Consider the following 12109-nt stretch of genomic DNA (forward strand, 5'->3'; position numbering starts at 1 on the left):
ATTAGTAACATCAGGTGCACCATTTAAGAGTTTGAAAGTGTTTTAAAGTTGAGGAAATATATTAAGTGCATGATAATTTGATAAAATTCATTATTCTGAAGAAGTCAATATACGCATGTGCAAACAAATTTTATTGGATTTAGAGCATGGGTTTGTTCACAAAGCGAAAGAAGCACGTCATATAAGAATGGTATATAAGACATCTTAGAAAGAAAATTATGAGATATCTTATAGATTATATAAGATATCTCAAATAATATATAAGATATTTTATAAATTTTATAAATTATATGAGATATCTTATATAGTTTATAAGATATCTTATAAAGTTTATAAGATATCTCATAAGAACTAGATTATATAAGATATCAGTCTGATATATTATATGAGATATCTTTTATATTATATGAGATGTCTTGAAGTTCGAATGAATAGTAAAATGGCTTGCCATAAATGACAATGAGAGGTTACTATAGGATTATCGACATATGAGAAAAGGGGCCGGGTTGTGGGAGAAAGAGAGATTGGGGGAAATACTACATTTACATGTCTACTCTTTTCATGTTGATGAGTTAGAACAAAGGGTATTGTTTCGAACCCAAACGACCATCAACATATTTTTTTGTTTTGTTTCAATTAGTCCATTTTTAAAGATTTTTAAATGTATTCTTTGTTCTAAAGGTCTTAGGGAGCTACCATTTGATTTTTATGGGGGGCTAGGATGAAAAATTTTGTCCTGCCTATTTATTTTTCCCTCTGTTCAGTCCTGCCTTTTTATTTTTCACTCTATTCGGACCTGCCTTTTTTTTATTAGTTTATCCTGACTTTTTTTATCCTAAATTATCATCCTGCCTTTTTTTTTGCAAAGTGTCTCATCTTGCCTTTTTTTTTACTCAAAATTCCTGTCCTGCCTATTTTTTTCAAATTTCATCCTAGCCCCCCCCATAAAAATCAAATGGTAGCTCCCTTATTGGAGTGTGGTCTTCAATAGAAAAAAATGAAAGACAAATTTCTTGCAATATTGGTTAAAATATTGTTTCATATTTTTTTATGCCACTGTACAGTGACATATACTAGTACTAGACAACTAATCTACATTCACCACTACCAAAGAAAGTGGTTATCGTTAATATTTATGAAACAAAAGGGTCAAACTAATGTCAAATTGGATATGTCAAAATTAAGAAATATTTCATGAAAACCATAGATTTGTTGGAAATTTCCACACGGCCCAGGCCATGTGTAAATTTACAACAAATCTATGGCTTCCATGAATTATTTCGATTCTAATAGGACAAATACGGTCATTAAAAAACTGAAGCGAGGGTGTATGGCAAGCCAAAGTGGACAAAAAGAGCTATTTTCTAATATTAGAAAATCCTTTTCTTATATTAGAAAATCATTTTCTAGGATTTTCTAATATTAGAAAAGGATTTTCTAATATTAGAAAAGGATTTTCTAATATTAGAAAAGGATTTTCTAATATTAAAAAAGGATTTTCTAATATTAAAAAAGGATTTTCTAATATTAAAAAATCATTTTCTAATATTAGAAAATACGCTACTTTTTAATATTAAAAAATAATTTTCTAATATTAAGAAATGAATTTTTAATATTAGAAAATCCTTTTTTAATATTAGAAATTCATTTTTTAATATTAAGAAATCGTGCTTTTCTTTTTTAATATTAAAAAATGATTTTCTTATTTTAGAAAATGATTTTTTAATATTAGAAAATGATTTTCTAATATAAGAAAATGATTTTTTAATATTAGAAAATAGCTCTTTTTGTCCACTTTGGCTTGCCATAAGGGTGGGTATGCCGTGTGTGTGGCTGTTCTTTTTTACTCCCTGTTAGATAAAGCTAAAACATTCTAATAAATCTGTAGCTTGCATGAATTATTTCGTAAACAACCGCTAGAAAAAAATGTGCTTAATTCTTTTAATTCTCAAACCCAACATTTGCCATTTTTAATTTACATGTTTTTTCTCGTAAACTACCGTCAAATCCAAAGTTGAAATTTCGTAACTAAGGAGCCGCCATGTTGACTTGCTGAAATCAGTAAATATGCGAATAATGCAATAAAATAGAAAATAAAACAACACCTACCTCAAAAATCCATTTTAATGTAATATTGTACGAATTTCGATGGTTCACGTAACGGGAAAACCTTCAGCTTTAGCGTTTTCATTTGTATGACGTCATGTTTTGAAATGACATTAATGCGCCAAAAGCATTAATGGACTTTAGCGGAATTTTATTTTATTTTGATTTTGTAGATTTCTCCGCGCTCTTGTGCATTAATTCGTTTTGTTATACATATGAATACGAATGAAAGTTCTGTAGTCTTTTTTCAATTGCAATTTTTAAAACAATAAAATCGGCATAGCGTTTGCAAATAGGTTCCAATACATGGGGATTTACGAGGGAGGTATATTGTAACATCCATTATTATGTATATCTCTGAGTCTGCGCTAAGTATAGATATATCAAGAATTTTATCACGGTGTTGTTTACAAAGCGAAAGAAGCACGTCATATTAGAATCAATATTCATAACTTTTACATACGATGCGACATGTTGCATCGTATCTTTAGTGAATACGGGGTCAGGTAGTATGACATAACTTCAATTCTAAACCAGATGAAACTAAAACCCCTACTTGCTCATCCGATAAGTGGAGTGCTCCGAACTAAACGGAGGTACATACCTGCACAGAACAGAACAGAACCCCTCGGAAATAACAGTCTTTTATTTTATAAGGCCATACGCAGTCTATCCGAAATACCAAAAGAGAATAGTCAACAACTTTACAAAGAACAACAAAGAATATGCACAGTCAACACTTTCTCAGAATTTCATCCAAGTCGAACACTTTGGAATTCAGTTTTCTACCAAATACATGAAGATTGGAACCTCCTACTTGCGGATTAAGATTACCAAGATGTAATTCGCGGAAGAACCAGTTTAGTTGTTGACAGCTCAGTCAAGTTGACAGCAATTGTAAGGGGTCCCAAGTTATTGAAACTGGCGCGATGTTGTTATGTCCATGCAAGGACGTGGCATCGTAAAAAATCAAGATCAAGATGGAATTTTCAATCTGACTAGACTAGTTATTCAATCAAAATTATCAATCAAGACTTTTTTTCTTCTGTTATGCCTAGTCTGCGTTTTTCTAGAGCCTTTTTTAATCCTGACTGTTTATAGTGTGTTTTTCTATATTGTGATGTTATACTATTGTTTCAGAAAAGGGAGAAGGTTTGGTACCATTAAAACGTTTAATCCCGCTGCAAATGCACCTGTCCTAAGTCAGGAATCTGATTACAGTGGTAGTCGTCTGTTTATGTAGTCCATACGGGTTTCTCGTTTCTCGTTTTTATATAGATTAGACCGTTGGTTTTTCCGTTTGAATGGTTTTACACTAGTAATTTTTTGGGGCCCTTTATAGCTTGCTGTTCGGTGTGAGCCAATGCTCCGTGTTGAAGGCCGTACCTTGACCTATAATGGTTTACTTTTATAAATTGTGACTTGGATGGAGAGTTGTCTCATTGGCACTCATACCACATCTTCCTATCTATATATGAGAAGGGACTGCCACAGAATAAATATATCGACTAAATCGCATCAAAACCGGTGACCCGCAACTGTACTAGAAAACAACAACAATGGATTTTACAAAGGTCTATCATGATTTTATAGTCAAACAATGTACAGATCATTTCCAAAACAGTGTACAGATCATTTCCAAAACAATGTACAGGTCATTTCCAGAGGAAAACGAAACGGAATAGGCGGAACAACTTGCAAGATAAGGAGGACAGTTCTTTGCACATCAATCATCAGTGTAGAAAATGGGATTTCGGTTGGGCCTGAAGGCTACAAGAATGATTACATTCATGGGTGATCATGGGTGACACGTGCGAAACAGGATCTTCTTACCGTTTCGGAACACCTGAGATCAACCCGCTCCGGTCGGTCACAAAGTTTTGGTGGTTGTTTTGTCACAGTGTTTACGTTTCAGTCTTTACTCTTGTATAGTTTCAGAGTCTATGTACAGAAGTGTTTATTAGACTGCCTTTTCCTGTGGTTTTTTGTCCATGGTATTTCCGGGGATTTTTTCGTCATATGATATTATTGTCCTTTTAGTATGTTCTGTCTCTTCTTTCAAGATCTAAGATTACTAAAACCATAGACATATAAAACCATGGTAGTCTGAGACTAGGCTGAGAATTTGTTTTATCTAGTGCGTTAATTATCCCTGAGATTACTATAACTCACTATTATCGTAATCTCAGGTTATCGACACGTGCTAGTAAGGCACACGTTAACCAAAGGAGAATTATGAGATAACTGTAAAAGTCGTCATGTAGTTCCGAGGATAAGGAAATCGCACACGTTTGACACCTTAGATAATATACACTTATTCACTGGCTATAAAATACTTTCAAAATATCTACATTTCATTCATTAACATTAATATTTTCCAAAAAGTTATTTTCGGTTAATGATTGGGCGTAATACTTAGTTTTCCTTATAGTTTCTGTTTCATTGAGGGCGACGGCGACGATGGCGACGTCAGCGTAAAATATTTGTATAAAGCTTTATATCTTAAAAGGTAGAAGACATTGGTATTTATATATTGAATGCAGATTCCTTATGTCACGAAGTTTCCGTCTGCCGTAATATATCCATTGTCCTTGACCTCATTTTCATGGTTCAGTGACCACTTGAAAAAAAATCTTTTGCGTTCTGTGAAACACTCACTTATTATGAGTGATAGAACTCTCTGCATTTGGTATATGTGTTCCTTAATTGCAAGGGCTACATAGATATAAGAAGATGTAGTATGAGTGCCAATGAGACAACTCTCCATCAAAGTCACAATTAGTAAAAGTAAACCATTATAGGTCAAAGTACGGCCTTCAACACGGAGCCTTAGCTCACACCGAACAGCAAGCTATAAAGGGCCCCCAAAATTACTAGTGTAAAACCATTCAAACGGGAAAACCAACGGTCTAATCTATATAAAAAACGAGAAACGAGAAACACTTATGAACCACATCAACAAACGACAACTACTGAACATCAGATTCCTGATTTAGAACAGGTGCAAACAATTGCAGCGGGTTTAAACGTTTTAATGGTACCAAACCTTCACCCTTATCTGAAACAATAGTGTAACATCACAACATAGAAAGACACACTATAAAATATCAATTGAAATGGCTTAACTCAATCAAAAGACATATTAACACCAGTGAACATACACTGAACAAATAAATTTGATCTATGATACAATGTAAATACAAAATAAATAAATTAACGGAAGAATAATTAAAGTAACATGTTATACCGCTGTGAAATGTTAAACAATTTAAGAAAAATAATATGCTTGAACAAAAATATCAGCCATTTGCAATTACTTTAAACACAGGTAAATGAAAATAAGTTTGTTGTAATGTATACGTGTACAGTTCAAATGGAGAAAGGAAATATTTTTACAAAATAAATAATTTTGATGTTCATAGTACGAAGAAGTGAAAATTTATAGTAATACCAAACACTTATCAAAGCTGGTATATAGAACAGATATAGCCCTGAATAACATTAAACAACAAAAAAGCATCACAATTAGTATCAACAGGTCAAATAAACAAGAAAGTACGATTTGGGAGTACTCGCAGTTACTGACAGCTACTTAAAAGCCAAAAACAATTAATAATAAAAAATCATGCATCAGAGATTAAAATCAACTAAAACACATCCCAGGGATTTAGTATTTTAACGTCATGGACAGTCAAAGAAGACATAACTTGTGCAATGCCAAAAATAAATGTATCGACAGGCAGAAGTTAGGAGTTAACCTCTTTATAGATCAAAATGAACGTGGGTGTGTCTTTTTACATCCCGTTTGAAAAGAATACAAATTTAGTTATGTTTTAATTTGCTTGTAACAAAATCGATATTAGTGCCAATGTAAACATTATTCAAAGATCTAATTACAACATTGGTAAGATAACCTTTACTAATAAGTTTGTTTAAAGGTTGATGAGTTTACACGGATCACATAGTGATTTCCGCGTTTTAAGTATAATATTACCGTAAAATTTAGGATGTGAAATACCGTTTTTAGTCAGTTTTCTACAGGTACATCCAATCTGTATCTATGAAAGAATTTAGTCAAAGTTTTACGTCATTTATGATAACGAAATTCCTGACTTAATAATTTACCAGTGATGCATTGATTACGTTCGTTAAAATCTATGACATCACTACACACACGGGCATAACGAACGAGTTGGGATATATAAACACCGTATGATGGAGCCAAAGGAACATCGCCGTCTAAAAAAGGAAAATTAACAATAGGGAATGAAAAGTCGTCTCTTTTGTCGTAAATTTTAGTATGGAGTTTTCCTTTAGAGATTGAAATGTCCAAATCTAGAAAAGGACAACTACTGCTGTTTATGTTAGATTTAGTTAAAGTAAGTTCTTTTGGGTAAATTTCGGTAGTATATTTAGAGAACTCTGGATTATTTAACGAAACAAATATCATCTAGATAACGGAAGGTATTGTTGAATGTATCAACCAAATGTAACAATGACGTGTCTTTACTGAGTTTGGTCATAAACTGAGATTCAAAGCAATACAGGAATAAATCTGCTATTAAAGGGGCGCAGCTAGTGCCCATAGGAATACCTACTACATGTCGATACACTTTATCGCCGAAACGTACATATATGCATGTTGTCCAGGAGAAAATTTAAAGCTTCAATCATATTTTCACATTTCCAGTAAGTGTATCTAGCATACTTTCCTTTTTCGTTACAGAAAAAGGCTTTGAACGAGTTACAGCAAATAAATTTGTAATGAGATTTTTCAAAAGACCAATTAATTAAATATGAAAACTTGTTCTTGATAAGATTGTGTGGAAGTGTAGTATAGAGAGTAGAAAAATAAGATTTTTCACGTTTACACCAATTTTTACAGTAGACAGACCGAGCGTCTTTAATGACCTGACGACACTGTTTCCAATCTATTTTAGATGGAGGACGATATTATTTTCGGTCCTTTCTTAAGAAAAGTTATGACCTCACGGTCTTCGACGATGTTGATGTCTCCTGTAAGGACATGATCATAGGGAACATATCTAAAACTAGATGTTTCACAGTCTCAAGTGGAAGGAACATTATTTTCTATATTGACGTCTGATGTAACTGACGTATAATTAAAAATCAAACTTCAGCTGGTTTTTTTATAAGATTAGAATACGAAATAATAGGTGGTTCTATATGATCAAAATATGGAGTATTGGCTATAGCCATATAGTAACTCTGACGTTTACTAATTTAGTATAATAGTCTCTGATTAATTGTAGAAAATTCTGACTCTGGTGGAAGAAATATTGATCAGTTTGATTTGTACGGATTATGAGGTCGAAACCGTAATTGTTTTTTGTCAACGGACGCATGCGTAGTTGGTAAATCTGTTCAATGGCTCTGCTGCTTTTTCAGCGGTGTTTACCGCGACTTTCATCACGATTTTCGACCCAAAATGTCAAGTATATTGCAACAGAGGTAAATGGTCACATAAACTGGATATACACAATCTTGAAAAAAACGTTTGCTAAAGAGATCTCCCTCAAAAATTTACAAAAACAGTAACTTTTTGTCAAGGTCGTTCGATGTGCAACATTTTACTTTATTGATAAGATTGTGTGGAAGTGTAGAAATAAAGATTGTGTGGGCAATAAAGTTGACAGGTCGGCAGGTTGCCAGTTAATGTAAATTAAGTCGACAAAATCAAATTATTTCATTACATCAGAATAATGCATAAGTGGTAACAATTAACAACAAGTAGACAGGTTGACAAGTAAACAGTTGACAGAAATCATTATTATACTATAGTCATAGTGTAGTGTATACTTGTCTAGTTCTGGGCGATAAATAGTCCTTCCTTGATCAATTTGCATGCTTTTTCTCAACTGATTAGAATTTAACATAAATGTATACCGTTTACAAAATTTACTGTATAAACGCTCCCTACTTGGAATAAACCATAAATTGATGGGCTCAAGTAGGATATATCCTCGTATTATGGGTTTTCGTGCTATTTACAACGCATTGTGACCTTACAACTTCCGTTGAAAAAGCATGCATAGTACAAATTCATATGACTTGCAAAAACATATCTCACCATACGGTACTATAGTTCTGGCTTTTATAATTAATTCATACACTTGTGTATTCTTGGGCAATAAAGTTGACAGGTCGGCAGGTTGCCAGTTAATGTAAATTAAGTCGACAAAATCAAATTATTTCATTACATCAGAATAATGCTTAAGTGGTAACAATTAACAAGTAGACAGGTTGACAGTCAACTTTGAAAAGAAATGATTACAGATTAGATTAAATTTATACCAGAAATCATTATTATAGTGGTTGACAGTCGATGGGTCAACAGGTTGACAGTTGTCCAATGATGCCATTATATTTATGTTGACCTATGTACATACAAATTGAAACTGTCAACATGTTCACTTCTGTAGATATAAACATATTCACCCCTGTATTATTCCTATGGAACTACAATCCTGTATATCCTACTTGACCCAATTAATGATAGTTAATCTGAATCTTGGTCCGTTCAGGTGTCACACCACCAATTCCCTGAATACTAGTCACTTCGGTACTTGGTTACATGGCACCCATTATAGTAAATTTGGTACCTGATTAATTCAGCACCCGAGGTAGTTAATTCGACACCCAAAATAAACATGTTTTGCAAGTAAACTATTGAAAACTCAATTTTTCATAGATTTTTTTTAAATATTTTCACTCGAGGTGTCAACATATATTTGTTGCTCGTAACAGAAGTTCCAATGGAAACTTTGTTATAAACAATTGGGCCATAATATCTGTTCCTATTGAAACTTATATTATAAAGGAGTCTCTATTTCATGACAACTGCACATTACAAGTAACAAGGGCCAAAAAGATTGGTGACAACATTACAAAAATGAGGAGATGTGGTATGATTGCCTATGAGACAACTATCTACCAAAGTTTAAATGAAGTGCATGTAAGCAATTATGGGCAACCATACAGCATTTTATACAAGTAGACTGGAAATGCAGGAAAAAAACAATTTGAATTACAATGATTAAATTATTTATTATATTCGTCTGTGGATTTAACAGCTAACGTAATGGCTTCATTGTTTATTTTATTTTTTAAACATAAAAGATCAAAAACTACCTGAAAATTGTCAAAACAACAAACAGGTTATTGTTTGTAATTTGGTATAAGTTCATAAGTTTTTAAAGTGATAACCAATCAAAACATTATTAATGAGTTTAAGGTTATTGAAAGATTGCACTGCTATAGAGTATTTAGAAAACTTCAAACAGAAAGCCACCTGATTATTGTTTATTGTGTATTCTTACTACTTAATAACATGTGCTGATTTTTTAATGTTGTACAAAATGAACCTCTGAAATTGTGAGTTTTGCCAAAAAATATATATAAAAAAAAATGAAAAACTATTTTCTAATATAAATGAAAGAAAACGGTGAAAATAATATTAGGTGGCAGTTGTTTTGTTTTGAAATTACTTAAAATAGGTGCTGATTTGCCCCAGTGCCAAATTTGACCAGGTGCAGATTTGACTTGTACCGCATTTCAGCCATTCCAATTGAGAACTTTGTAAAAGTAGCCTTTCCCTGACAAAAATAGTGCTTTTGATGTCATTGTTAACTTAAACTGACAAATAAATTTGCAGAAATGAAACTTTTGATGAAAAAGAAATGTATTTATAGATATAGGAAGATAGACCATTTTGAGCCAAAATTAACTTGGCATTAAAAGTTGAGGATTAATGCGCTCCATAGTATACTTCTTTAAGATTTCCAGAAAACCAGGTGTTATTTTTAGTAGTATTTGGCTTTCAAACAGTAGTATTTTACCACAAGACTTTAAACATGGGTTGAAAATTGGCATGTAGAAAGGCGATACATGTAAAATTCAGGATATACCTGGTTTCAATGAAGTTAAACTTAAGGTAAAATATTTAGAAAGCTGTGAAAATTGCAAAATTTGATTGAATAGATAGGGATTTTGATTAGGTGGTCTGATACCTTCACACAGGCACTTGTCTCAGAAAAAAATTAACTATACACCTTAATATAAAACAAGGTACCCAACTCACATTTTGAGAAATGACACTTGGTCAAAAACTTCCAATAGCAATACTGGTATATCATTTTGTACCAGTAATGTTGTTTAACAAAAATTATATCAGGTGGCTAAACATAATAAATGAAATATGACATCTTACCGAAATTTGTTATGCAGTAAATATACATTAAATTATCTACAAAATGATTTATAACCCACCTATTTCTGTTGTCATAGTCATTCATTTATAGCAGGCCTTCCAAGTAGTATACATTATTGCATTTGGCAATGGACTGTTTTGTCACAATTTCTGCACAAATTGCTTTGCTCCAGGTTAGTTTGCCCCCAAAAGTAATTGGTTTCGACAAGATTTTTATAATACTTAATAATCAATATTTATGATGTGTAAGTAAATCTCAGTTATTCTTTATTAAAAAAAAGTATAGTTAACAGGTTTTGAAGTATGAAATTCCATTATCATTAATTTCCTACCTGATACCTCTTTTAAAAGGTTGTAGAGGTTTTGCATATTTTGCAGTAAAGACTAATTGTCTCATTACAATGCAAAGGTGGGAAAATTATTGATCTATGTCAAAATTAGAAATTATCATATAATGCAAAGAGCAAGTCACGCAAACAAAACATACTTACCAGATGGTCATTACAATGATACTCAAGATGTTACTGTTACTGTCAAGTATTTATAAAAAAACTAAACCATGTTTGAAATTCATATTTTACCAATATTGATTTATAAAATTGGGCCAAAATGACTGGGTGAGAGTGAATAAAAATAGATATTTTATGGTGTCCAGTGGAAAAATAATGTGGATTGCAGTATGTTGAGTTCATCAGTGAGAAGATAAAATTTTATTGATATAATTATATTTTTCTTGTTATAAAATGATGATATATATGTTCAGTATAGACAACATTTTATAGACTTCTTTATATTTGCAGAAAAAATTCTTAAAATCCATTTTTTCAAATTAATTTTTTTCCATTGATAATTATATATAATATATACCAACTCTTAAATTTCATAATTTTGGCTTATAGAGCCACTATAAGTATAAAAGTTGACCATGAGGTCTCTGGTAATTTTATTTTTTGAAGCATTGAATATCTGATTTACAACAAATTTAATTATAAGCCTATAATTGACAATGATAACGTGCCCTTGCATAGCTGTTTACAAATTGTTATCAAGGAAAAACAAAAAGCAAAATGGTCTAAATATAGATATTATCATCTAGTGTTATCAAAACTATAATAGAATGTAGTATAAGATTATTTTAAATCAATATTAAACAGATGATTGCTTGGATTATAAAAAGCATTTAATGATTTGCATGGTCACATCTATTTTTAAACAAAAAGTGGACATTCCAAGAGGGAGGTAAATTTTTGCGGGAAAATATTAAAAGCATATTAAACCAGTTCTTCATGATCTAATCAGGGCTTTTGCTACTGAGGGACTAGAGTGAAGAAGTCACCTTCCTGTCGATCACTTCACTTTTTTCAAGTGTCAAAAGCAATATCTAGTTGTCTGTGTATTTACACAACAGTACTACTGTGTAGTTTTTGTCTTTGGTATCAGGTAATATTCCTTTTTTATCAAGTTGATGTTACAGCACTATTTCGCTTAAAAGTAAAAAAAATTCCATATCATAGACAAATTGTTTCTTAAAAATGTCAATAAAAGCACTGGTTGTATGTTATTTCAAAGGAACAACTTTTCATGCTAACAAATCGTAGTATGTATTTTCACTTCCCATACCTGTTACAAGAAGCCAAGGTACATCAAAAGAGTTTGATTTACGACAAAATAAATTTGTTCCTTCATTAAAAAGAAGAAAATTGCCTATGGTTATTGTTCGATCCATTTATTGCATTAAAAAAGTAAAGATACATTTCTCAATCACTTGTCAAA

The 12109-nt window shown here is 31.9% G+C and overlaps 1 protein-coding gene across 1 annotated transcript in view; it reads left to right on the top strand.

Moving 5' to 3' along the window:
• Window positions 1-7464: 7464 nt before the first annotated feature.
• LOC127698607 (dihydrolipoyllysine-residue succinyltransferase component of 2-oxoglutarate dehydrogenase complex, mitochondrial-like) overlaps window positions 7465-12109 on the top strand; it is a 50503-nt gene continuing 45858 nt past the window's right edge. Inside the window, exon 1 of the mRNA XM_052202150.1 lies at window positions 7465-7578. Within this exon, the coding sequence (XP_052058110.1) occupies window positions 7495-7578 (84 nt within the window). The 5' untranslated portion in view covers window positions 7465-7494. The remainder of the gene's footprint in view (window positions 7579-12109) is intronic.

The sequence above is a fragment of the Mytilus californianus genome, unplaced genomic scaffold (genome assembly GCF_021869535.1).
Source record: "Mytilus californianus isolate M0D057914Y unplaced genomic scaffold, xbMytCali1.0.p SCAF_4, whole genome shotgun sequence".
NCBI lineage: Eukaryota > Metazoa > Mollusca > Bivalvia > Mytilida > Mytilidae > Mytilus > Mytilus californianus.